We start from the raw sequence: 27,709 nt of genomic DNA, 5'->3' as shown, positions 1-27,709 counted from the left end.
CTGGTGGCCGGCAGCAGCTGGTGAGGAGACAGACTCTCAGCTGGCAGTAAACTAAGAATTCTGCACGTCATTTGTGTCCCTGTTCATTTTAATGCCTTGTGCATAGATGGTGATTAATAAATATTTGTTGACTGGCTGTTGAATGAATTATAGCATTGTTTGTTTTATAGAAAAAGTATAAACAGGCCATGGATATAGCTCAGTGGTGCTGCACACCTGCCTGGCAAGCACAGGGTCTTGAGTTTGATCCTGGGACCAAAAAAAAAAAAGTATAAACAATCCAAATATCCATCATTATAGAATTATGTATTTAGAGAAATTCTGTGTAGCCACTCAAAAGAGCAAGATATATCTATAGATATTGTACCAGTCGTGCTTACTAGAGAAACAGATTTAATGCAAAGATATACAAATATATAAGAATTTACAAGATGGGCTTACAGTGGCCACCCACAGAGCCAGATGTGTCTGCTGCTAGAGATGGAAGGATCTAGTCAGAGGCCCGGAGCTCCATGTACTGTGCCTGTTCAAGTCCATATGAGAAGGCCAGATGGCTGGAAGTCTACATGGAGGCGGAAGAGTCTGTGCTAGAAGCCAGGAGGTGACCTCCAAGGTGAAGGTGAAGACTGCAGATCCTCCGAAGAAATAGAGGCAAATCTGTCCTTCCTCATTTCCCCTTTATAGATTCAGGTGACTGCTGCCCGGGGGTGGGTCTTGTGTCTTTAGTAATCTTCTCAGCCATACCCAGAACTGAGCATTTCTTACTCAAGTTGACTAACAAGTAGAAAGCAAGTTGTAAAACACCCCATGTGGGAAAAAGTTTATATACATATATTTTAAAAATAGATAACTGTGAATAGCTGTGAATGCCTGTAAACTCAGCACTCAGGAGGCTGAAACAGGAAGATCATTAAGTTTGAAGCAGCCTGAGCAATTTAGCAAATTCAAGGTCAACCTAGACTACATAGTGAGAGCCTGTTTCCAAAAACCAAACAAACAAACCTATCCCCCAAATGAAACACCCCCACAGAAATATAGTTGCATTTAAAAAGCCTAAAAATGGGCCAGGGATTTAGCTCAGTGGCTCTGCTGCCTGCCTTGCAAGCACAAGATCAGGAGTTTGATCCCTGGTACCAAAAAAAAAAAAAAAAATCCTAAAAAACATGTAGATCACACTGTGAAGATTACTCCTGCGAGATGGTATATAGAGGTCTAGCACTTTCCTTTGTTATGTAACTGTTATTGTTAGCCTTTGTTATGAGATGTCATATACAGTGCTTGAAATCAAAAAAGTTGTAGAGAGAGATTCAGAGAAATCAGGACAATTGATGAAAGCTAAGGTTCTTTTGCTGTCTTTGTAACTCCCCTTTTTAAATGGAGGCCAACAAAAAGATCTTTAATTTACAAAGACTAATTTTTATCAGTAGTAATTTAAGATCTGCCAAAAAAAAAAAAAAGATTAGAAAATTTTCGGCCAAAGTTCCTTGTAAAGATGATGTTATTGTTTGCATAGTGCTTTCTACATCTTGTGTGTCTTGTGTTTACACACTGCATTTCCTGTAGGTATCTTTGCAGAACACCAAACAATCTCAACATAATTTAGCTGTTTGGGGTAACTCTTAAAGAAGTATCTAATGCCAATAAAAATTTGTCTGTACTCACTGGCTAAACTCTCCCCTAATATACATTTAGTACTTAACAGAAAAAAATCCCAACAGTGTCTATTGACCTGGTGGTCACATTAGTGAAGAATATTTTCTCCATGATTGCAGCGATGGGTTGTGTTTTCCTTCTTTCCAGCATATCTGTACACCTCTGAGGATGAGCCAAATGGCCGTGGGTTGAGACTTGCCCAACTAAGGCAGTAAAGAGAAAAATTAGTCTAATGCATGGTCTTAACAAGAGGGAGAGTGTGAGCATGAATAATTAAACTCACTAGTCTGTGGCATTCAGATAAAATGAAGTCCCATTTGCTCAACCTTATTAAAAGAGAGAGAGTGCAGAGGGAGGGAGCCATGGTAAAGGTTGTTAAGGGACCAGTAACGTGAAGACCCGCCTTTGAGTCCGTAATGTGTTTTCTAATCTCTGTGGTCTTTAACTAAACACAGTGGTGAAGGTTCTCTTTTGCTAGTTCTGATTCATTGAATTATTGAACATTTCAGAAACTACTTGACTCTTGACTGCTGACTTAGATGTCTTTATGATGAATTTGTAGAGTCTTTTTGGCGAGGTATTAGATCTCCCTGTATCACTCAGAAATGATTCATCTACTTGTCAAAAAGAACTTCTAGAAAAAGTAAAGATACAAACTGACTCAGTATCAGATTTCAGTTCTTACATTTGCCATGGACTTGTTTCCAATTAGAGGACTAGCTTCCTGCTACGGAAGTATTTTTTATAAACAAGAAAATATGGAGTACAAATACTGAAAGCTCTATAATGATAGGTGCAAAAGACTACTTTTTTTAAAAAGTTAGCAAATATTTTTAAAATTGACACATGGTATGTATTTATAGAGTATAGCGTGACATGTCAGTACGTGTATACAATGTGTGATGATCAGATCTGGGTAACTGGCCTATCCACTGTTTCAGGCTTGATTGTTTCTTTATGTTGGGAGCATTAGAAATATAGCCATTTTGAAATTGTCACAAAATACTAGCTTTCTGATGCACTATCAAGTTGCTGTGTTTAAATTTTTTCTTGTCCTTCCATTAATGGGTTTTTAGGTTATTAGCTGAAAATAGGTTTATTTCTATATTCTTGCTTGGAAGCATCTTATTTTTGGTTATTTTAGAATTGTTGAAATTTTCCTGAGTCAGAAACTTGTTTTTAACTTAATCCTCCTTGTTCTCTGTAATTTTATGAATCAACAAGGAAGGTAATTTGAACTCTGAAGTTGTCATCTTTCCTTCTAGATGCTGTTAGCAATCATTCATTAATATTATGGTAATGTTTAATTATCAGGAATTACACTTGTTAAAGATTCGCTTGTTAGAAATGGGTGCTGACAACAATATTGCTGGTTTTCAGGGTAGAGGTGATTTTTTTGTTTTGTTTTTTTGAGACAGGGTCTCACTATGTAGTTGAGACTGACCTGGAACTCACTATGTAGCCTAACCTGGTCTTGAACTTACAGAAATCCTCCTGCCTCAGCCTCCCAAGTGCTTGGGATTACAGGCATGTGCCACCATGCCTGGCTGAGGTGATTTGATTTTTTATTAATTTCTTAGTAAGAACATTGATAAGTGATAAGTGTATAGGTTAAGGAAAGCATGCCATTTCTGCATGTGTGCTGTGAGGAGAATCTAAAAAGCATTAGTATTAAGTTGTTGAGTTTAGTGATTAATTTTTAAATATTTACCACATGATCAGCAGAATAGATGGTTTGCTTGGAACGTGGAATGTGTCTGTGTCATTGGACACTTTGAAGTGTGAATTTGGGAGCAAGGACTATTTAACTCCTCAGCACCTACCAGAGTGGCCAGAGCTAGCACTTACTTATAATGAACTAAATTGCATTGGATTAGTAGGTATTTTTAGTAAAAGGCAGTCTGTAATACTCATCCTTTATTTCTGTCTGCCCCCTTTGCTGGAGAAAAGGATCAGAAGTAGTTGAAGATGATGAATCCATTGTCTGGAGATCAAAGGCACCTTCTTCCTTGCTTTCATACCTGTGTGACAGAGCTTCATCCAATTAGCAAGGGAGAGTGGGGAAAAAGCCTGTTTGGTGTGGAGTTTGTTTTTTTGTTTTTGTATTATTTTTTATTTTTTTGGGTACCAGGGATCAAACTCGGGTCCAGGTGGCAGAACCTCTGAGCTAAATCCCCAGCTCTGGAGTTTGTTTAAAGGAATCATTTGATGGTTAACTGTGCTTCATCTTTCTGGATACATGTACTGTTCATTCTTTTCCTTCTATGGTGTAAATATGGGAATAGAGCCCCACCCCCAACCCCTGGTCATCTGTAAACTTTCTGATCCCTTCTTAGAATTCCCATTAGTTCCAAATCAGATGTAGTCAGTGATCCTTCGTTTCCTCCCTTTTTTTCTGTTAAAAAAGAATTGGAGGGCTGGGGATTTGGCTCAGTGGTTCCTGCGCCTGCCTCACAAGCAGAAGGACCCAAGTTCGATCCCTGGTACTAAAAAAAAAAAAGAATTCAGATACCTGAACCGGAGATGGGATAGCTAACCCCAGGACAGAGCCTTGCTTGGTTTGCAGTAGGCCCTAGATTCCATCCCCGGCACCACAAAAGTAGCAACTACAACAAAACGACACATTCCTAGTTTCCCATTTGGTTTCTTCCTATGAGTCCTATAAACCTCTTGTACCTTGACCTGAGGAACTTGGGATTTTCCTCTATCATCTTTGGTATTTCCATTTGTCATTGTAATGGCCACATTCCTACACTGTCACTATGGGTGCAGAACATTTTCTTTAGCAGGGGAGAGTGGAGTGCTTGTGCCTTGCGTGATGGGGCAACTGGAAACTGATGTTAGTCTGATGTATGGACTTGAGCACCCACCTTGTTTCTCCCCCTCTCTCAGATCCTGGTGTACAGCCTGGAAGCAGAACGCTGCCTTTCGAAGCTGGGTAATGCACTTGGTGACTTCACTTGCGTCAACCTCCGGGACAGCCCTCCCAACCTCATGGTCAGCGGCAACATGGACAGGAGGTATGTCTGAGTCAAAAAGGCAGCATTTGGCGGCACTGCCCTTCCATGGAGGCTTTGCCTGCCAACGTCCAGAGTGCTGGCTGGTCTCTGCCACACACTGCAGCTTTGCCCACCTGAGTTTAGCCTCAACAGACTCTGAACTTGGAGAACAGAGTCTTGCATTAGGTAATAGTTGGATCTAGCTGTGTCTCCGCTTCATTTCTGAAGCACCATGGGATGGTTTTCTTTTCGGCCAGTTGGTGGACACAGTTGGTGGAAGGTCCAGTGAGACCACTTGGAATATCTTCTGTCCCCCTGCTGCAAAATTTGTTTGGCATTTAAAAGCTCACTTTCTAATATTAAAAACAATAACCTAAGGGATGAATCATGTTCAACAAAATAGGATTGTCTGCCAAATGATGTCAAGAGTGTATTTCAGAACACTATGGTGTCCCTCTGGTGATGGAGGAAAAAAGAGACTTGATGTAAACAGATTCCAGTTTCTATTTAGCTGATTAGCTGCCTTCTCTTTAACGCATTGGTTTAGGGAGTCAGATTTTCCCCATGCAGGGTCCACTGCCAGGCCCAGACGCTCCAGGAACCATCAGCACGAAAGGATTAAAGTGTTTGAAAGGACCCTCCAAGTCCAAATTTTAGTTTTCCCCTTCTCCCCCTTGCCTTTTCTTTTCCTTTTCTTTCTTTCTGCCTTTTTTTTGGCTGGATATCTGCTGTGTCTGATCCAGTGTCCTGAAGAGAGGTAGCATGGCCGGAAGCCAGGGTCTGCTGGCGTTCCTCCCCTGGGCCCAGCCCCGGGCTGCAGGTGGTGAGCTGCTCGGTGGTGGGTATCAGCTCGTGAGGCGGGCACTTCTCTGTGCCAAATCCCAGCAGTGCAGCAGCTTGCAAAAATAATTATTTTATCAAATAATATTTTCAACTCCTGACCTTCACCTCTCTAGCTTCTCACCTCCCACTTAGAACAAAAAGATAATGTGAGTATGCTTTTTGGGGGCAAAATATTGATCATTTTTTTCTCAAGGCTGCCTCACATGGCTGACATTCTGATGATTGAGAATTGAACTCAGAGCTCAGTTTATGTCCAGACTTGGTAAATGGCCCCACATCAGCTCAGCAGATGAAACAGATTAGGGTGCCCTGAGCTTATCTGATAGGATCTCCACATGTGGGCCTTGAAGCTACTTCCTTTTCCTGGAGAACATCTGTACAGGGATTTTGCAGACAGCCACATGGAAAGGTTTGGGACTGGAGATTGTGTCCCAGAGTTTGTTTGCAGTGTGAGCTCTTAGGTGTTTAGCCAAAGAGAGGCTAGCTCACAGGAAACCAAATCCGTGTGCCAGAGAAGAGACCTGTGCATATTCTAGCTTAGTTAGCTCTAGGAAAAGTTACTGGTAGGATGTCCTGACCACAGTCAGCTGTATGGCAAGCGGTGGCCCTGAGACGTACACATTCTCAGTACAGGTGCCTTTTTGCTTTGGAGCAGGATGCCTCCGCATGTCCCTGCTGCCAGAAGAGGAGCCATGAGCCCACTGTGAAAGGCCTTTCTGGTTTGTGTGAAGAAGACCAAATTTGACCACACTAAGTCTACTCTATTACAAAGCTAGTATTACTTTTTTTTTTTTTTTTTTTTTTTTTTTTTCTAGGTTTAAAACTTGCTCTTTGTCTTTTTTTTTGTACCAGGTATCAAACTCGGGTCCTTGTGCTTGCGAGGCAGGTGGCAGAACCACTGAGCTAAATCCCTGGCCCAGTATTACATTTTTTAAAAGGCCCTTGGCTCTGTGGATGAAAGTAACAGACTGGAGACTTCTAGTTGGGTGGGTGGGGCGTCCAGAGTGCTGTTTAATCAAGCCTAGTCCTGTTACTTTCTGACCACTGTGACTCATGTAAGAAAACGCTACAAGTCAGAATAGTAGGGCCTGCCACATGCACTCAAAATACTGGGGTTAAAGATGTTTTATTTTAAATAAAAATTGTACATCTGGAAAAAGGAATTTAGACTTTTTAATGTGGTGGAAGGAAGCCTTGCCTTTTTTCCCCCAAAGATTTGATACTGTGAGTAAGATCTCATTAGAGATGCACTCCTGGGCCTGTAAGCTTGTGTGTTATTTCAGAAGTAAGTGGTCTGAGGAAATGCTCTGAGGAAAACTATGTCCTTGGCTGTCACTTAATGACAGGTGAAATTTTAAGAACTCTGGAAACTTATTTAAAAAAAAAACACCCCCCCCAAAAAGAAAACCTTAATTTCCACTGCATTCTCTTAGTATTTTATAAATAGCTTGAGAATGAAATGAACTTTGAAGATACATAAAACTGTTTCGGTTAAGACAAAAATAAATTATCTTTTATTAAAGTAAAGAAAGCAGTTTGTGTAGTTTGCAAACCTAGGTGGAGTATTAAGAATTTTATTTTGAGGAGAAAAATAGATATCAATTAAAAATTGAAAACTACTAAGCCTGTTACCCTTTCCAGAAACAACAGCAACAACAGAGGATAAAAAGCAGAGACTAGGAAGACAGGGCAGATACTGAGTGGTTGTAAGATTGTGTTCTCCCCTTGCTGAAGAGTGTGATAGAGGGGCTTTGCCCAGAGTGAGATCAGTGAGTTTTTCTCAGTGCGTATTTTGTCTTTCTTGGTACACTATGAAGAAAGGGCAAGGAGGAATGTTAGAGAAAGGCTAGGTATCAGGATGGGTGACGTACCCACCTTGTTCACCATGGTGTCTGTGTCTGGCTCAGTGCTGCCTGACGTTATATGCTTTGTATTTATTTCCAGGTGTGCCTTTTTTGTTTTACTGTTATTTAATATTTTCACATCTGTGACATCAGGACATGTCATTTACAATGGCATCATAAAATCATTTGGCAGCATTTTTAAACACTGCATAAAATAGTGGTCCTTTGGCAGTCTATGGTGTTAAATGAAAGTAAGTGTCAACTGAAGGCAAGATAATTTAACAGCTTAGAAATTATGATATTTATGAGAAGTTTGAATGAGTTAAGAAAGTCTGCAGGAAATTTTTCTTAAATTCTAAATTGAAGTTTGGAATCTAAATTTATATGTATTCCACCAAATATGAGAAGTTCTCAGTCATTATTTCTTTCTGTAGTTTTCTTGCTTGGAACTCATCCTCCTCTCTTTCTGGGACTTCAGTGACGAGTATTAGACCTTTGGCTCTTATCCAGCAGGTCTCCAGTGCTGGAAAAAGGAATTTCGTCTATTTGCCTTTCCAAACTGTCCTCTATGGTAGAAGACTGTATAATTTCTACCAATCCATCTTCAGATTCACTGTTTCCTGTGTCATTTCCACTGTCATTGAGCCCATCCAGAAGTTTATTTCAGATTTTGCATTTTTGCGTTCAAAATTTCTATTAGGGTTCTTTTTTCTCTTCTGAGAAGGCACTGTCTTCTTCATTATACCTTCCTCTCATCAGCAGGGGCTTTAAAGCTGTTGGTGATTCCCCAGATTAGTAGGTTTGACATCTAGTATTTGTTTTGAGGTATGTCAAGTAATTTTAGATTGTACCCTGGACATTATGAATATATTCTGTATGTTGAATCCTGTTACATAATTCTCTGGAGAAGGGTAATTTTTTTAAGCAGGCTATCACCCTAGTTAGATTAATACTGCACGTGCCATCCTGCTTTTTGTGGGAGGTGCCTCCGGTGTCGGTCCAATTTCCAGAGCCTGTGCTGTGCTGTTTTGGCATGACCCACCCACAAGCTATGCAGGGCTTAGTCTGAAGCTTGGCAGGGTTTTCAATCTCAGTTGAGTTCTCAAAGCCATTGCTAAGCCATTGGATCTGTCCTGCATACTCCGGGATGAGCCTGGGGCTCATGCATGCTCACTCAGTGTTGTGGGGTCCCCTTCTTCCTCCCCCTTTCCTAGTCTTCACACTTTCCAGCACTTGGGGGCCCCTTTCTCTGGTCCTCTGGTCAGAAGATGGGGTTTCTGTGATTTTGCCTGCCCACGTCACCAGCTCCACATTGCTCTGTGACTGAGAACTATTCTTGGGTAGAGCTACAAAAGAAAAGAGAAGGGAAATCCCCAAAAGACTCCCACACCCACTCTCTGGTCTGCAGGGGTCCCTTTCATTGATTCCTCTGGTTAGAAAGGTAAGGTTTCCACCTGAGTTGTACCCTCCCATACCACATCCCACACCGCCATGAACATTAGGGGAGCCCAGTGGGCAAAGCTATAAAAAACTCTGGAAAGAGAGGGAAATGCTTCCCTGCACAGCACTTCCCCAGTTGGGACTCTCTTCCATGACCATCACTTGAGCCTACCTGCCGCAGTCCCAGCAGCCTGGTTTTCCTACTTCATTCGTGGGTTTTGGTGGTGGTCAGCCTGAGAGAGGCAGCATTGGGCTTACTGTGTCTTGGCTGCAATGGGACTCCCACTTTCTTGTCCACAGTTTAACTAACACTGTAACTGGCCATTGAAGGCTGTGCTGAACGTGGTTCCTTCCTGTTGGGCTGCTCTGGGCCTTCCCACCTGTGGTCTGCTCATCCCCACACATGACCTCAAGGGTCTAGGATGAAGAAGCTAGCTGTGTGCTTTGTTGGGGAGAATCGGGGTAAGAGTTGGGGCCAAGGGCAAATGTCAGCTGTTACTGGCTTGCTTGCTAAAGCTAACCCTGTAAATCCTGCAGCCTATTCTTGTTTTTTATTTTTAGCAACATTATTGAGATAGAATTCATGTACCATATAATTCAGCAGTTTAAATTTTCATAATTTAGTGTTTTTAGTGAGATAAGTTTACATACCCATCACCACAGTCTTATTTTTTTTTTGCTTTACCCTTTTATTTTCTTATTTATATTTTTATTGAGATATAATTAACATACAACAGACTCAAAATCAGTTTTAGAATGGGTTCATCACTACAGATAGAAGCAATATACCCATTAACAGTCATTGCCTGTTTCCTCTAATCTGTCCAGCACTATGCAACCACTAATCTACTTTCTTTCTGGATGAATTTACCTGTTCTAGACATTTCATCCAAATAAAATCAGTTATGAGCCTTTGGGACTGGGTCCATCCACTTAGCATATTGTTGTCAAGATAAACCGCACAGTAGCATGAATCAGTACATCATTCCTTTTTATGGTCAAATAATATCCTATTGTATGGATAGACCATGTTCATTTCATTTACCCGTTCATTAGTTAATGGAATTTCGGTTGTTTGCACCTTGTGCCTCTCATGAATAATGCTGCTATTATCATAATATATGTTTTTTTTTTTTTTTTTTTTTTGTTGGTGTTGTTTAATGTATATTTTGTTGATGACTTTTTTATAATGTGTTTTTTTTTTTATTATTTTTTTTTTTTTTTTTTTTTTTTGTGTGTGTGTGTGTGTGTGTGTGTGTGTGTGTGTGTATGTTTTCAATTCTTTTGGGTGTATGTACTCAGGAGTGGAATTGCTGGCCTGTGTGGTAATTCTGTGTTAAACCATCTGAAGAATTACCAGGCTTTTTTCTAAAGCGGCTCTGCCATTTCATGGCCACCAGCACTGTGTGAGTGATCCAGTTTCTCCGTAGCCTCACCAACACATGCTCTTACTGTCCTGGGGATGGTCATTCTGATGAATGTGGCGTGATATCTCTTTGTGGCTTCGATTTGCATTTTCCTGATGCTAACGTTAGATAATCCTTTCACGTAGTTATTGCCCATTTGTGTATTTTTTTGAGAGATATCTACCCAATTCCTATCTTTAATTGGGTTATCTTTTTATCAGTGTGTGTGTGTGTGTGTGTGTGTGTGTGTGTCTCCCTCACCAGACATAATTTGAAGATATTTCCTCCCACTCTGTGGGTTGTCTTCACAATCTCTGTAGTATCCTTTGAAGCACAGAAGTGTTTAATATTGATGCAGTTTGGTTTATCTCTTTTTTTTTTCTTTTCTCTTGTGTGTGCTTTTCGTGTCATATATAAGAAGCCATTTCCAAACCCACAGTCATAAGATTTACTCCTGTGTTTTCTTCAAAGAGTATTATAGTTTCAGTTTTTGAACGGAAGTGTGTGACCCAGCAGGGGTTAATTTTTGTATGCTGTGAGGGCTGGTGGGCTGGCTTCGTTCTTTAACATGTGCACACCCAGTTGTCCCAGCACCATCTGTTGAAGGCTATTCTTTCCTCACATAATTGTCTTAGCACCATATTTAAAAATCCGATGGCCATAAATTTGAGGGCTTACTCTAAACTCTCATTTCGGTTCCATTGATCTGTAGGTCTGTGTTTTTGTTTTTGTACCAGGGATCAAACTCTGGTCCTTGAGCTTGCGAGGCAGGTGACAGCACCACTGAGCTAAATCCCTAGCCCTGTATGTCTGTGTTTTGCCAGTACCACATTTTATTTATTTTTTTTTTTTTGGTACCAGGGATTGAACTCGGATCCTTGCGCGCTCGCAAGGCAGCCACCAAACCTCTGAGCTAAATCTCCGGCCCTCCACAGTCTTGATTACCTATGGCTGCTTTTTTTTTTCCCCCTTGGTACTGGTGATCAAACTTGGGATCTTGAGTTTGTGAGGCAGGCGGTGGCACCACTGAGCTAAATCCCTGGCCCCTGTGGCTTTTTGATTAAGATATGCTAGGTATATACAATAAGCTTCCAGAATTTGGACACAGGCATGAAAATAAGCTTGTGTTGGAATCTTTATGTGCAACATGGGTATATGAAACACTCATATGGTAAACATTTTAAATATTAAAATTAAAAGTTTTGGTATTTCTGACTTAGGATCAGGTGCCTTGTTGTTGTATCAGTAGATCCACGACCACCATGGTTCAAAGGTTGCCTTGCTGTAAATCTCAGTATTTGGGGCTTAAGATTCTTCAAGACCATCTAGTGCTGCTCCAGCAGAAGAAACTGAGGTCCAGAAAGGTTTAGAGAGCATTCCGTAGCACTTGTTACTCTTGACCATGTTGATTTTATGTTCTAAGTACAGAGAACTCTATTCCTCAAAACAGCTTTAAAACACAGTATGCTAACCTTAGCCTAGCTCACTAATTGGAGGGAATTGAGCAGATTACCTGAAAATACATGCTTTTCCAGTTGGTGTTTAAAATGAATCACTCATTAAGGCCAACATCAGTGCTATATAGATAAAGCTATTGATTTTGGCAGGGAAGGTTATCTTTAAAATCCTCTTTAATAGCTCAGGTTCAACGAGATCTAATAGAATCACATATTGATTTCTTTTTAAAAAAATCAGTGTTCTTGATTAATTTGGTCATTTTTAAAAAAACCCTGCATTTCAATGTTTTGTTGCTTATCGCCTTTATTTTCTGGATAGAAATATAGCCAAAGGTCAGCTCCTTCTTAATGAAAACTGCCAAGCCAGAGTTTCAGTTTGCCACCAAATTTTTGTATGGGACTGTTTAATCCAAACCAATAGAAAACAATCCCTGAGTTGTGTGTGACCCATAATTAAAGAATCCCTGAGCTTCCTTCCTGCCTGACAAGTAGAAAGTTGTTGTGTGCTTGTGGTACGCTGCCTGCTGTTAGAGAGCCCAAGAGCGGGGTGTAAATGTTGCATTTGCTCCATCTGCAAGTGTTATAATAAGTTATTCAAAGCTCTTAGCACAGGACCAACCAGAGCGTGCCTCCCTCTCAGTTCCAGCACGTTTTCCTGCCCATCAGATGGATGCTCCTCTGTTGGAGTCTTTGGAAGGTTCTGGTGTCTTTTGTTTTAATTGGCGGGCTAGAGCCGGCTCCTATGGTGTGATTTTCATTAGAGAGGGGCTGAAGAGAGCGAGTGTTGGAACAGTCCTCCAAGCCCAACCATGAATATTAAACATAATACAATTAGAGCTTTTGGACCAATTATTTTTCTTTTCAGTGGGCAAAGTTGATGAAATACTCACTAGATGGAGATTCACAGTATCTACCATTGGCTTCTTTCTGTCCCTGGAACCAGCTGTCCTGGCATATCTCTGTGCCCATTTGCTGTGCTACCTGTTTCCCGGCATTGAGGATTCAATTTGAGCTCTGAGGTTACAGGCTTTGCCAAGGTACCCTGCATTTCAAGTTGGTACTGCACATGTCAGATGTGCAATGCCGATACCTGCTTCTTAATGTGAATTTGATGACTTGGGTGGACTTAGCACACTGGTGTTTACTGTTTCTGTCTGTCAGCAAGAGCCAAAGTGCTGCCTCTCTAAGGAGATGTCAGAAAAATACTTCTCCTTTTTTCCTGTGGGGAGAAGTTCAAGCCTGTTTTGGCCCATTTCTGTTTTCCTTAGTGATATCAAATATACTACTGCTGTGTCTTGGGTGTATTTATTTATTTTGTTTGGAGCCATCCATGCTGGTATCTAAATACAATAGGAAAACAGATGGCAAACTTTGAACTTCTGGACCAAATTTGTGTTTGCCTTTGTCTCCTTAACAGCCAAACTGTAAATTATGGAGTATAAATATTCAACAGAGGAGCTCTTTATGGAAATCACCACAGCAAAACAGACCCTTAGTAACCAAACATGCACTGAAAATTACTTGTCCTAAAATTTTCTGCCTGCCCCCAATTCCGTCCTTACCAAGTCCTCATTACGGTCTAGAGGCAGCACTTGTCCTACTGCCTCTGTACTGCTTCTCTCTCCTCTGCCCGCACAGCCTTGGGTCTCTACCTGCCGGCCTGAAGGTAGGTGTTGTCACTCGTGGACAGAGAGGGAGGTCTGGGCTCTCAGAGCCTGTCTCGTGCTTGCTCCTTGCCTTTCTGGTCCCAGGTCCCCCCCTAGCATTGGGCCTCTGTGCACATGCATCACCTCGTGGGAGCTGTGCCTAACCAAGGGCTGGCAGATCTCTGCTCGGTGTTGTAAGACCGTGTTTGCTTTTACATCCTGCTTCGTTTCACATTACCTAAGAGATAGATGAATACACTGCTTTAAACATTCAAAGCATATATATGGGGATGTATACAGTAAGAGTGTGCGGTTTTAAGAATAACAAGCACTTGCATGACCGGGACCCTTGAAGGCCTGGGTCCCCTCCCCATCACAGATGAGTTCATGCTGTTCAGACAGCGTGACAGTGTCTAGGATGAAAGATAAAAGCCTCCTCATGGCTCTCATTCTTCCATCGCCACACCACTTCTCCGGGGTCACCGCTGCTAACACTTCAGTGTGTTCTTCCAGAGCGGTATCTCCAGAACTGTTCGCTGTTAGGGAGCACCCGCTTCCACGGCTGAACTCAAAAGCACCGGGTGACACCGAGGACAGGCTCGGCCCCCTTGGCTGCACAGTGTTCCCCAGGCACTGTCTGCATGCGGTCCACCGTGACCTCGCCCCTGCTCACACGGGCAAAGCGCGCTGGAGAAGCGCCCATTGGCAGGTGTGGGCTGCCTCCAACACAGTGGATCTGCTGCTTAATTGTGCCATCCCCATCCAGTCATTCAAATTCACGACAACTTTAATGTTCCCAATTCTTCGTGCCCATCTAATTATCATTCTCTAATAGGTAATGCTGTTTCCCTTAGGTTACCACCGTTAAGGCCTGTCTTTTCACATTTTTAAAATCACACTCTTAGGTATGTGTTCCTTTTTATTCTAATTAGTGCTTATCAGCCTGAGCATATATGATGTGCATTAACCCTAGGGAAAGATGAGCCAGCAACTGAGTGTTGCTGCTTTGCCACACTCTTCTCCTTCTGGAACTTTTTTAGGACATACGCCGATCCATTCCCTTCTGTCCTTCACATGTCTCTTAACTCCTCATTCTCATTTTTAATCTCTTTATTCTTCTTGGTAATTTCTTAGAATTTATCTTCTGATTCACAAATTATCTAATCTACTTCTGTTCATCTCTATTCATAGAGGTTTAGTAGAGCTTTTTTAAAAACAGGAGTCTCTGTGTGCTTAGGCCCCTGCCCCTGCATTCCAGGCCCACCCAGGTCCGCTGGTCTGGAGGTAGGGGCCCTGCCAGCAGCCTCACTGTACCCCAGGGGGTGCAGACTCTACCTCTGGTGTTCAATGGGGAACTGTACCCTCAGCTGTGCATTTAAAAGGACTTCAGTTATATTTTCCCCAGTGATGTACAGTGGAGGGTCTGCAGGTTGTCAGAAAAAGGCACGTGATTTGCTGCTAAAAGCACTGTGAAGAACAGGTGCCTGCTAGATACATTCCTACAAGTACAGCAACTAGATTAAAAGTGAAGTGTGTGGGTTATTTTTGCAGGATCTTCCTAAATCACTCCCTAAAGAAAGACTTGTGCTTACAGCAGATGTATTTAGTTGTATCTACCCAGGCCTGACCACTGCTAGGTCCCTCCTGAATGTGTTGCAGGTCTTTATCTTTGCTCGGCGGAGAGTTGACACATGACAGTGCATTGTTGTTTTTGTATGATTTCTCTTACTCATATTTAAGAGCCATTAGTCTTTTCTCTGAATTTTTTCTTTCAGTTGTGAGTTGTCAGTCTTTGCTGTTAATTTGAAGGAGTTCATTATAAGTAGCTCTCAGTTATAGACATTTTCCCCAGTTTAACATTTGCTTTATGATTTTTCCCATATGGAAAAAAGTTACATAAAGTTATAAATCTTTTTTTTGGCCTCTGGGTTTTATGATGTTTAGAATATTTTTACAGTTTATGCTCAATTCTTTTGAGTCTTATATAATTTATTTTGTTGTAATATACTTAGTAGAGTTCCAAGTTGAGAAAATTATTATAGGGTAGTTTGCCTTTAATTGCTATTACAGAAGTGGGATCTTTTCTTTGATTACATTTTTTTTTTTAAGATTAGTGGTTGTACATACTATAGCTTTGGTTTGGGCATATTAACTTGATTCTGCATTATTACAGAATTCTTTTGGATTGTCGTCTCTGTTAATAATTTTGTCCTCTTTTTAAATTTATACCTTTCCTATTTTCTTTTGTCAAGTTGTAGCTAATTTTTAAACAATGTGAATTGTGGTGCTAGTGCCTCTCTTTTTAAAGAGTTTCATTAGCAATGGGTGTTGTAGTCCATCCAACTTTTTTGTGGCTCTGCTGGGAGTGGCAGGGGGGTTTGTTACTGTGTGATGGTCCTGTGGGCCTGGGTTAGTAGTAGTGGGATGACACAGTCTCCCTGCTGGCATTTTCCTCAGCTGTGTAGCTGGTCGTGCTCATGCTGTAGGGATGTGAGTGATAGCAGAGTTTGGGAGCGTCCTCCTTTTCCCTGAGCTCTGGGGCTGTTCACGTAGCCCAGCAAGTCCCTGTTTCTTACAGGTTTGGCTGGTGTCACTTATTCCCCTTTTTGGGAGGACTGTAGCTCCTTGATCTCTTCCTCTATTTCAGTTTTCTATGTATCCTTGGGGTGGTTTTATTCTATTTTCCTAGAAAGTTATTTATCCATCCAAATTTTCACATTTGGAGATTTAAGAAAATTTAGTCAAAAGTAGAAACCCCAAGTAGACTCTAAAAAAGGACTTAGGTCCATTCCTCCAGAAAAATTTTACCAAACATTAAGTAAAATTCTCCCTTTCCTGGTACAGAGTTGCAGCCTGACTGCACGTCACTTGCCCATGTGCTGTCCTAGGCAGCGTGTCCTGTGATCCCCTGGGAGCTGCTGCTAATGTGTGGCCATGTCGCACTTGGCAGACACCCTCATCCTGCTCCAGAATCACTGTGCCCTGCGCTAGGTTTTAGGGTTTGCTTTACACATGAGGAAATGAAAGGTGTGTCGGCTCCTCCCATTCCTTCTCCTGTTTTGCCGTCGCTATCTTTTAGAAATTACCCATAGGTAGTTTACTTTGAGTATTTTATCTTTTAAGTCTTCATTTTGCCTTCAAATGTGGTAGGTAAGCTAAGCACAGGATTTTTGGTTCAAAATAATTTCCCCTTGGAACACTAAAAATAATGTGTGTGCTCACCCGAACAGCCTCAGGAAGAATGTGTCTCACCACAGATTGGTGTGAAGCACACATTTATGATCATGTTTAACATATGATTGTGGGTCTTTTCAGGGCAGCACTTGTCTTTTCCTCACATCATAGGGTCTATTAAATCCACCTTGATACTCATTAAGTTTAATTTGCTTACCTTTTGCCACACTAGAGTTTAACTGTAGTGGCTTATTTCAGGAACTAAGCATAGTGCTCTTTCTAGTGGATAAGAGATTGCTGACTCCTTTAGTTTATCCTGTGGGATTTAGTATGTACTTATATAGAATGCACTTCTTAAAGCAGTCCTTGCATTCAGATTACTGGGTCTCCAGTTAAGTGACTGCAGACTGTCCACACTTGTGATTCTACTGGTTTTATGTCCTCTTTCTGAGTACCAACAAGATGGCGTTGGACCAACCACGTCGAGTGCCTGCATAGTTTTCTCTAACCAGGAGAGGGCTAGGCTGGCAGACAGGCGGAGGCCAATTACTCTGGCCCCTAACTGAATATTATGCCACCAGCACACTCACTGCACCGGTAAACTTCCCAGAGGGCAGGCTTCACAGGCCAGCAGCCATGTGGCATCCCCACACAGGTGTCCCCTTGAGCAGACCAGGTGGGTAGCAGCATGACTAATGTCCCTGTCTTAGGTCAGTCTTGTCCTGTGAGCTTTTAAATCCTTATGATTAAGTGGTTGTGTATACTCTACACTATGACAGTGTGCTAATCAGGAGATTATAGTTTGACTTCAGTATTACAGATATTTGCAACCAAAGGCGATTCACCTAAAAACAGTATGCACAGACCTGCACAACTTAAGAGTTTGTAATTTCAGGCTTAGCACCAATCCCTCTTGCCGTCTCTGTTCTTCCTGGGCCTTGCAGGGTGAGGATCCATGACCTTCGCACTGATAAAATCGCCTTGTCGATCTCCGCTCACCAGCTTGGGGTCTCTGCCATCCAGATGGATGACTGGAAAATTGTCAGTGGAGGCGAAGAAGGGCTGGTGTCTGTGTGGGATTATCGGATGAACCAGAAGCTGTGGGAGGTCCATTCCAGGTACGGTGGCTCCTCGGGTGCTTTTAGGAGCAGCAGTATCAGGAATTGACAGTTCAGGTCTCCTGGGTGGGACACTGTACCAGTGCTTCCGAGTGTACCTTCCTCCAGCCCCATGAGCAGGCTGCTGTTTCTGCTACCCTCTCCAGTTTTCCGATGAGAAATCAGGGCTTGGACCCTGGGTTAGTCGATGGAGACGCAGTTCCTCTCTCAAGTCATTAGTATCGCTTAATTCATAGCAGTCATTAATAGCCAGAGCTCTCATAAGTGCTGTTCTGGTTATTTTAGAATTCCTCCATCTTACACAGAAAAGGCAACTCAGAGATCCAGGCAGCCATCTGGGCTAGACCATGATGCGACTCCTGCCCTCAGGTGGAAGGAAGGGCTGGCGCAGGCCCCCACCCCCACTCCAGAGTCCCTTGCCCACCCTTGGGCTTTCTTCACGTTGTTTAGAAACAAGCTTAGGACTGAAGATGGTTAGGCTTCAACTGAGGGATTTATCATTTTAACCTAATGATTTAATGAGAATATTCAAGAGATAAATAGATATTATTTACAGATTATAAGTACATGTACACTAAGGTGCTTAGCTAGTCAAAAGTTTTGTGCAAGCCTGTTCTTAACCTTTAAAGCACAGGCAGCCGGGCCTGGAGTTCAACATAGCACGGCCTCTGAGGAGCAGTGTAACCTTTGTTTGTTGAGTCCTTGAACCATATTTAGTGTCCCAAGAGGTGTCAAAGTGAAACGAAGAGCTTCTTCCTCGGTGGGCAGAGTGGGTGTCCACACCACCATAGCCCGCTGTCCATCTCTTCCTTACCGGAACCTGAGGACAGGCCCTTTTGTGATTTCCATGGTGATACACTATAGTGCCACCAGGTGGTGCCAGAAGGCAACCAGAACACCCATGCTGGCATCCTGAAGCCTTTGCCTGTGAGGAAAACCTGGTAGGGTGTGTATGTGTTCACATTTACATGTATTATGTTTGCTATACATGATGATTGCATGCGTCACAGGGATTGGCACACGTACATAACACATCCTAATTCTGTTTTTAAAGAGCTGACTCTCAGCCTGGAGGCATCTCCTACTCCGTCCAGGCCTTAGGAACTGCAGCTGGTCCTGCCCCAGCCATAGGGATTGTCCCGGGACACTGACCACACCTAGCAAGTGTCTCCTGCTCTCCGTAACCCCCTGCCTGGAATTCCCCAGCCTGTGCAAGCCCTCCATACCCGAGCATGTTCCCGTCCCAGTCCTCTGAGCTCTAGTTCTGCTGCCCCCTGGTTACTTCATGCCCTTCCCCATCTGCTTCAGACTCTTCATCACGCCTGCAAGTCCTCCCATCTGAGACCGAGTCCTTCCTTTGTGGTCTCTTTCCTGTCCACCCTTTGCCCTGTGTCCCCTCCCCTGGCCTGTGGGCAGCTTCTCCGGATCCTCTCTGCCAGGTGCTCCTTCTCAGTCCCCTTGAGGCAGCCTGTCACTGCCCTGCTGTGGAGGTCAGGCTGTGCTGGGTGGGACTAGCAGGTCCCAGAGGACGGGAATCTGCGAGTAGGAGGCGTTTGTGTTCCTAGTGCCTCCTAGCTCAGTGCCAGGACCACTGCAGTGCTGCAGAAGCTTCTAGAGGAGCAAACACTTGTTAGACTTGAAGCTGCTACCTTCCAAAATGCTCTGCATGTGCCTTCGTGGCCCAGAGCGTAGGTGTCACTTGTAGGCCTCTCACTTCAGGACTGGTGAGCTCACGGATCACCACTAAATAAACGCCCCAGCCTTGCCTGAGGCCTTGCAGCCCTCCCCTAACTGGCTTGTCTCTGCTCACAGTGTTGGGACTCCCCAGAGTGCAGGAGGGCATCCGATTTGCTTATGAAGTGGGGCCCAGAGCACGGCCTGGGGGTCCAGGGCCCCTCGCAGCACCTCCCTTGTGCATGAGAGCGGCTAACCCCATTGCTCTCCTCTCTACTTCGCGGGCTGTAGACACCCTGTGCGGCACATCTCCTTCAACAGCCACAGCCTCATCACAGCCAACGTGCCCTACGAGAGGGTGGTGCGCAACAGTGACCTGGACAACTTCACCACCCACCGGAGGTCAGTGGGGTCAGGGTTGGCTGGATTGGTGCCTGTTCAGAGAGAGACACCTAGCTTGATTGCATTAGTGGAAATCCCCCGGCCCCCCAGGCGCGGCCTTTGTTTTTGCAGATATTGCCAACCCATTGGTGGCTGCCGTGGATCCAGGGGTAGGTACCAAGTGCCTCTTGGGGAGCAGGGGGGCTCTATCCATTAAGACAGACCAGCTTCTTGCACCTGGGCCTGAGTTTCAGAGGGTCTTGGGGACCTCCTCTTGCCAGCCATCCTCCAAGGTGAGTCCTGTGTTTAGGCTGCTGGTGACCCAGCAGCCAGTCCAAAGAGCGCGTGCGGTGAGCTCAGGTGCCTTTTTAATCAGACTGCTGACCTGGCTGCCGAGCCTGCCCACTGCTGCCCCGCCCCCCACACCCACACACCCCATGCTGCTTGCCTGGTGGAATCATCCTGGGATGCTGAGCATTACAGAGTGCGCCCAAAGGACATGTCTGTTACAACGAATTGCTACTAGCAAGTGCCTCCTGTAAAGACAGAAGTAGCTGCCAGGGCTGAGGGCAGTATCACCGCCCTGACCTGTACTTGCTTGTCTTTCTCTAGGCACCGGGGGCTGATCCACGCCTATGAGTTTGCAGTGGACCAGCTGTCCTTCCAGAGCCCCCTGCCCATCTGCCGTTCCTCCTGCGACACCACAGCCGGTTCCAACTATGACCTTGCGCTGGATTTTCCCCATGACAGTATTTAAGCATCACCACATTTGGGAGAAAATTGGGAGACACCAATTTTAAAACCACACGAGAGTTCTCAGTGGGTAACAAACATGAGGGAAGCTGGCCCTGGGGTTGGCGGTGCACACTCCAGACCAGGCTTTGCTTTTCCTCCTCTACAGGGCTCTGCTCTGGCCTCCTGTGCAGACCTAGAGTTGTGGCGGCTGATTTCCTCTCTCTGTTCTCTCTCCTGGGCACCTCTGTTCTGGGTCCTGTGGCTTTCACTGTCATGACCGAACTTATCCTCCATCCCCGACATGATCCCCGGCTTGGTCCCCGGCTTGGTCTCTCTCTCAAGAGCAACACCTCTGCCCAATTCTGCCTCCCAACTCCCATGCAGCCCCATGGGGCGCCACATGGGCCCTGTACCTGCTCCCATCCTGCAGGCCATGTTCCCACCTCCTGTCTCTTTGGGGGGCTTGGGCTGTGCTGCCCAAGACTTTGGATTGTAACCCAAACGTGGTTTTATTTTTTCCTGTGGTGCTTAGAATAGAACCCAGGGCCACATGCACACTAAACAAGTCATCTGCCACAGAGCTGCACCCCAAGTGGGGGGGGGTCTTAGACCCCAACCTGCCACTACTAAGTATAAACCTGGGATAATGGGACTCTTTCTAAATGTAATTAAAAATCACGGTACATACTGAATTTATAGTACTGTGGCCACAGTATGGGATACAAAGTAAATATTTTCTAGATACTTACTGCCCAAGTGCCAGGGACAGATCAGGGATGGGAAGGCCCTGAGGAGGAGCCATGACCTCCAGCCGCTAGGATCAGGACAGCACTCGTGGGCTGCCCAGGGAGAAGGAGCTTCCGCTGCATGCTGAAGGGATGCCACCACACTGCTCCTCCGTGTTTCCTGAACCTGCTGTACTTTCAAAGTATCAAAGCAAAGATTGAGAGAACCAGAGAGAGAGAAAATTCATCTACTCCGTGGGAGGTCAGCAACTCGGTGAAGCAGTTCACCACCTGGTGGATTTTGTCTGCTGTCGTTAACAAGCCTGACCAGTAGATGTGTCTATGGTTCTGTACCTCCTCAAATTCTCTAGACCAGGTACCAAACATGCCCACGCACGAAGGCCACCAAGTCTCAGGGCACAAGGATTGATGCCATACAGTTCACAGTCCTTTACCCAGTGCAGTGTAATTAGAAATCAGCATGAAGAAAAACAATAAATATACTGCCAGAGATTTCAAACTTTCTGAATTGGATTTAAAGAGGGTACTAGGAAAGATAACATCCAAAACCAGGCCTGAGGTGATCTGTGACATTAGTGGGAAATAAAGCAGACCCAAATGAGTGCACTAAGCTGTCACCAAAGAAAGCTTGTCAGACATCCCACTCCCAGAGACAGCAAAAGAAATAAGGGCAGCCATTATTAACAAGCTAGAAGAACACAGTTAAAGGTGCATGTCTCGAGAAAGAAGGCATAGGTAGCAGTAGGACCAGAACTGGACACACTGCGGGCATCATGTGCCAGTGACCTGAGAGGAAAGCATGGCCTTCCGGTCCTGTCAAGGGCTGTGGCCGGGAAGCCCACTGCTACGCGGAGGTGCAGTTGGGTGCGCAGCCTTGCACGTCTTGCCCCAACCAAGGCCTGCAAGTTCAGAGTTGTGAAGGTTTGGTGGTTTGGGCAAGTTCCTCAGAGTGCTTAAGACAGTCCTTAAACACCTGTCTTCAACTAGCTAGGAGGATGGAGCCGCAGACATGTGACCAGGGACGTATGTCAGTTCCCCTCAGAGGCAGCCGTGGTGTTCAAGTCACTTCACGAGCACAGCTGCCTGTGGGCCTCCATGGAGCGAGTCACTGTCTTTGTCATGGGGTTGTTAGGAGGTTTCTATCACGCCCATGGCTTTTTCCCTCATGGTCTGAAAATGCACGAAGCGAGAGCACTGGAGAAAGTATTTCGTTTCTGTACCAAAGCAGCAAAGAAACTTGCTGCTGATGTGGTCCGTGTTACAGGTCTAGTCGCCCTAGCTTTGCAGCCGTTACAGATCATGGTGGCACACTTCTATAATTCCAGCACGAGGCAGGCTGCAGCAGGAGAATTGCCAGTTCCAGTCTCGCCTGGCAAACTTGCCTTAAAAGAAATTAAACCCAGAAAATTTAACAAAAACTTTAAAACTACTGTCATTCACTGCCAAAGGCCATTGCAGTACAGCAACATTCCAGGCACAGCTTACTGCCCAACATCTCCCATTCGGGGAAACTGCCTGGGTTTGTGAAAGTTTCTCGGCCCCACACACCAGCCCCTGTTGTCTGTTCTGTAAACCAGAACCTCCTGGAACAACACCCCAGCCAGGAAAGAGAAACACTGCTGCAGAAACCATTTGCCAGGTGACACAAAAACAGCTCAAGCCCAAGTCCACTCCACTGCACCTCCTTTCCACTGGCTGGCTGAGGGAGGACCTGCTTCTCACCTGCATTTCCTTCTGCCCCCTGTGCCTGTCAGGCTTCCCTGCTCCCCAAAGACAGAAGTGGCTCAGACATGCTGCAGCGGGAGCAGGAGACAATGCCAGAGGGTCTCACCCCTCATCCCAAAACATCACTACCTTCTGGGTCTGTATCAGTTCTGTACTAACATTTTTTTTAACTCACTGATGTCGTGAGTTGTAGTAACCATCTAGGGTATGCAGTGCCACTCCCAAGTACAGCACGGTGCCGGCTCTCCAGAAAGGGGTCCCAGCCAGGACCCGAGACAGCAACAGGACATGTGGCCATGCATGCGGGTATTCTCAAAGGAAGCGGGTATCTTTCACGGTCTCCGAGGGACCATGGTCCACCTCCCTGAGACTTTCTTCTCTGGACCTGGACTGGGTTTGACCACCCGGGCCTTGTGCTGCCTTGGTCTGGGCAGTCTTTGCAGGGACAGCATCACCTTCCCCATCAAGTAGAAATCTCACCTTGGCTGACCCACTGCTCAGATTCAGCTGCCAAAGGGAAACTGAATTTTCACAGAAGGGTTTTGGTCCTTTCTGAAAGGGAAACCTGACTCCCTCAAGATGAAGTCTTTTACCCTGTGAGAACTGAGGCCCTGCATATAGCGAGGTGGCACTCCCCACTCCGCTTGCTAAACAGCAGTGCTGCAGGCCAGCCTTGCTCTGAGCGGTGGAGAAACAGCTTCCCCTGCTGAGGGTGCAGCTCTCTCTGACAGCCATCACTGGCTGCTGCTACTGGGCAGACCTGAGACAGTGGTTCAGGCAGGGCTGCTGCTGCTGCTGCTGCTTCCCGACTCAAGCCATGGCTTTTGAACAGCAGCTGCAGCAGCCCTGAGCGGATGGCACTGGCCAGCACCGGCCACAGTGCCTCGGGCCACAGAGACCTGCCCGCGGTATCACCCACAAGGCCAAGGCCAGATGGTTACCTGGCTGCTGCTGCGGGGCCTGCGGCGACTTGGACGGGGGCTGCCTCTGATGTGTGGTGGCAGATTCCCTTGTGCCAGGCTCCAGCAGGCGCCATGTGGGCACCGGCCTGCTCTCGGCCTCTGATGTTGTGTGCAGGCTTCCAGAACAACCGTTTGCTCTACGCTGGGGACCTTTTCTTTCCCTAGGAAGGGAGGGAAAGCTCCCCCACCCTTCCCCAGCTGAGTCTGTCCTGCTGAATCTTTTCTTCTCTTGCCCAGTGTGAGCACAAATGCTGCCTTGTTGGTCCTCGAGATGGTAGTGGCAGCAAGCTGCCCCCAGGAACAGCCCTTGGGTGCCAGCACTCTGTAAGGGCCCAAGCTTTGTCCCTCGATGACTTGGTCCACAAGCAGATTAGAAGTCTGAGCAGCCACTGAGTCTTCGCCAGTCTTCCGTCCTCCGGGCCGTGTTCATCTGCCTTGAAACCTGCTGGCACTGGTGCAAAGTCTGCCAGAGATGAAGGCACCTGGCTGACGCCCTGGCTCCTCCCACGTGGCCTTTCTGGCCTTCCCAAGGTCACCCTTGGGAGGATAACCTGCAAAGGCAGGTGTTTGCAAAACCCATGCCAAGGCAACTTATATTTTTAACTTTCCATCAGCCTACTCGAGTCACACGGTGTCATTTCCTACACAGTAGAACTCAACATCAGACTCGTTTACAGCAGGCAGGTAGGGACAGGTTCAACTACTCAGGGACAAGGATGAGGTCTGTGGGTGGCCCCTCTCCTATTAGCACAGCACAGCCCCTTGGACCAGAGGATAACAGAGTTGTTTTGTTAAAGTCTAGCAATAACTCATTCCCTGAGAGGCCCAAAGGGGAGGCTGCAGTAACCTTGCTCTGTTCCCTTATCCATAATTCATGTGTAATGTGTACAGGTTCTCAGAGCTGCTCCTGTTAGATTTCTGTTACAAAGCCCTTTTGGAAACCCACCCAATTAAGGGTTTGCCTCAAAATACCATGTTCTCTTAACATTCAAAAGCCAACTTTTGCCCTTGGTAACATGTAGTCAAGACTGCGTCCTACTTTTGATATGGTTCCTCCCGGCAAGTGGCAGAAGAACAGAGAAAGTCACACACGCACACACCAAGGACTCCACCTCCAGCCTGTGGGTCTCAAACATCAGCACCCTTCAGATACCTCGCCGGGCACTGAGCTCTGCCTGGTCCTTCAGTCTGTAGTCTCCAGGGTGCCAGCCAGCCCACTTGTTTGATTCGTTACTTGCCTGTCTTAAAATACAGCACAGGTGAGGGGCCCTGTCATTTGGCTCGTGTCCCCACATAGGGGTGAGGGGCTGGCTGCACTCAGTCAGGGTCTGTGCTGCCAGAAACCCCCTCCTGGGCACGGCTGACCGTCCGGCAGGTAGCAGGAGCCATTCTTGCGCCACCTGCTTCCTTTGTACCATGTAGACCATGCTACCCAGATGGCAGGACCGTCCTCAGACCTGTGCCTGGAATAGCTGGAATCGCAGTCCTCGGCCTTTGTGGAGCAGGAGCCAGCAGCCCTGCCAGGAGCTGGGAATTAGCCTGCTCCTGGGGACGGCTGTGCACCTGACGATAGCCAGCCCTCAATGCTCCAGGGACGCAGAGCATGACGGGAGCCATGCAGGAGTGCTTGGGTGATCAGCCCCAAACCTGCCCGTGAGGAGCTACCCTCAGTGACTGTGAACAGATGAGCTTTCTTCTGAGCAGTGTGCACAGGGTATGTAGCAAATCTATCTCATTTTAATTAGCTGTGCAGATGAGCTGTGGCCCAGGGCTTCAAAGACATTAGCCAGGATCACAGCAGGCACACAAGCGCGCGTGCCCACTGTGGCCACATCTCCCGAGCTAAAGCTCAGGCCACAGGAGCTGATGGAAGATTCTGCACTATTTACAAAAACACTTTACATCAATGAACTGCCTTTGTTGAGAAGAGCACATTGAGGGTGTCCCAGGAAGCCCAGGGCTGCAGTGGGCTTGCCAGCACCCTCTGCTGCTTGGCAGGACTGCAGATTACTGGGGGATGGGAAGGCCTGGGGGGCCAGGGGCGCATCCACACGCAACCCTCCCCACCGCGCTGCCCTGACAAGCTGCAGCCTTTCCAGCTGGCATCCAGGAAGCCAAGACTGAGGGGCAGGGGCTCCAGTGGGAGCTCACCCTCTCCAGGGAACCGTCTGGCTTATCAGAATCTGCAGGGGTCTACCAGCCAGCGCCATGAGCACACGAAGCAGAGGCCTCCACCTCGCTCCTGGTGCTGCTCACAGCATCCAGACTTTTGCTGACTGAGTCCTAATTGAAGCCTGACAGACTGCTGTCTCCGTGTCCCAGAGGGACTAAGCTGCCCACTCTGTACCTGCCCCTGAGGGATGGGGGTGGCGATGGCTCACCCCACTGCCCAGCGTTCCTCAGGCTGGGGGTGCTGTTCCCCAAACTGCACTTCCACCACCAGTGGGCAGTCTTCCTACGGCTCTCAACTCAGCATGGGCTGTTTGGCCTCTTAAATCCCAGCTGCAGCTCAGCCTCCACAACACGTGGACGCCCCGATATGTGGGAAGTCACACTGACTTTTCTGATGTGCTCATCCATGTCCGACCCCCAGTCACCTCAGGCCCCTTGTCTGAGGCAGGAGCGTGGACGGAACCTGCAGAGGAGCGCGCTTTAAACGGCATAGCAACATGGGGCCCAGGCCTTCCACTGTCCAAAGGCCAGCAGGCAGCCAGGGACCCGTCCAAAGCCCCCAGCGGAAGTTCCCTCAGTGTCCAACCCCTGCCCGAGGCTCCACACCAGCGCAGTTTCCTTTATATTCTGTGGTCACACATGAGCCACTGTTTAGGACAGTGTGAGGGTTGAACTACAGCACTGAGGGGGATGAGAGGAAAGCAGAGATACCCTAGAGCCCTTTCCTCTCGTGCAAATGTGGGCAAGCATTTGCTTTTACCATTTATGAGAAATGAGGACCTAATAACATACACACAGGTCTCCAGCAGTCTCAGGCAACTGCCTCAGGGAAGGGGAGAGGATGGCCCAGGGTAGGGCTGGGGACACACTCACCTTTTTGTGACACCCACCCCCAAGGCCAGCAAATAAGAGCACTCTCAATATTAGAGAAACTCAAGCACACAAGAGCAGGTGCCAGTTATCCAGAGAACTTTCCAGAAGGTTCATGAAGGGAGAAGCCAGTCACTGGCCATAACATAGTATGAGCTGTGCGCTACTCCATCTGGTGCTGACGGGGATACGCTCAGAGCCAGTAGTCAGGGACCTGTGCAGGGAAGGGGAAGCCACTGTCAACTGAGATAAACAATTGTTTCCACATCCCTGTCCCACAGCTATCCTTGATTCAGAAGGTTACAGCCAGAGTGGTCAGAGATGCATACCTGAGGCAGGCTCCTCCCTGGCCTCCCTGCTGTCACCTGCACCAGGAGCCAGAGTCCTGGGTTTGCAGGCAGCCCCATCCTGTCAGGTGCCACAGGCAGCCACAGGTGCTCACCACTGGGAGCTGGGGGTCTGCAGCCCACCAGCCAGCCCACCGACTAACATCTGTGTGAGGCCGTGACCTCAGGGGGTTCCCACGCAGAGCAGGATGGCCTTCCCTGGGATGGATTACCACCTAGGATGGAAAAGGCAGAAGGGCTTACAGAGGGCAAACAGTAAACACTGACCAGAAATAAGCAGGAACTGGAAATCGATCCTTCCAAGCCAGACCTTGGAAAAACGATCTACCCTGCTTGCTCTTCATAACCAGGGCCACTTTAATGTACGCGAGGAACTGACAGGAGTCACGTACATTAACAAACGTTTTTATTAGAAATAAAAACAGCATTGGGCCGGGGATTTAGCTCAGTAGTTCTGCTGCCTGCCTTGCAAGCACAAGGACCCGAGTTCGATCCCCAGAACCAAAAAAAAAAAAAA

General features: G+C 46.3%; 1 protein-coding gene and 1 long non-coding RNA gene across 3 annotated transcripts in view; one reads left to right on the top strand and one right to left on the bottom strand.

Moving 5' to 3' along the window:
- The window catches only part of Fbxw8 (F-box and WD repeat domain containing 8), a 105,122-nt gene extending 83,295 nt beyond the window's left edge, over positions 1–21,827 (top strand). Inside the window, exons 8-11 of one of the 2 annotated variants that reach the window (XM_010604104.3) lie at positions 4,546–4,673; positions 17,407–17,580; positions 19,546–19,656; positions 20,248–21,827. In XM_010604104.3, the coding sequence (XP_010602406.1) occupies positions 4,546–4,673; positions 17,407–17,580; positions 19,546–19,656; positions 20,248–20,392 (558 nt within the window). In that variant the 3' untranslated portion in view covers positions 20,393–21,827. The remainder of the gene's footprint in view (positions 1–4,545; positions 4,674–17,406; positions 17,581–19,545; positions 19,657–20,247) is intronic. The other variant, XM_010604103.3, reaches the window with a different exon arrangement.
- Positions 21,482–23,860, bottom strand: LOC109117407. The gene is made up of 2 exons (XR_002024713.2): positions 23,783–23,860; positions 21,482–22,498 (listed from the first exon to the last, which is right to left on the bottom strand). It is a non-coding gene; the product is annotated as an uncharacterized LOC109117407 (long non-coding RNA).
- Between the last annotated feature and the right edge of the window lie 3,849 nt (positions 23,861–27,709).

Source organism: Fukomys damarensis, unplaced genomic scaffold, assembly GCF_012274545.1.
Source record: "Fukomys damarensis isolate Sample0158 unplaced genomic scaffold, DMR_v1.0_HiC HiC_scaffold_12, whole genome shotgun sequence".
Taxonomy (NCBI): Eukaryota; Metazoa; Chordata; class Mammalia; order Rodentia; family Bathyergidae; genus Fukomys; species Fukomys damarensis.
The sequence above is the reverse complement of the archived record's forward strand: the minus strand, read 5'-3'. Positions and strand labels throughout refer to the sequence as shown.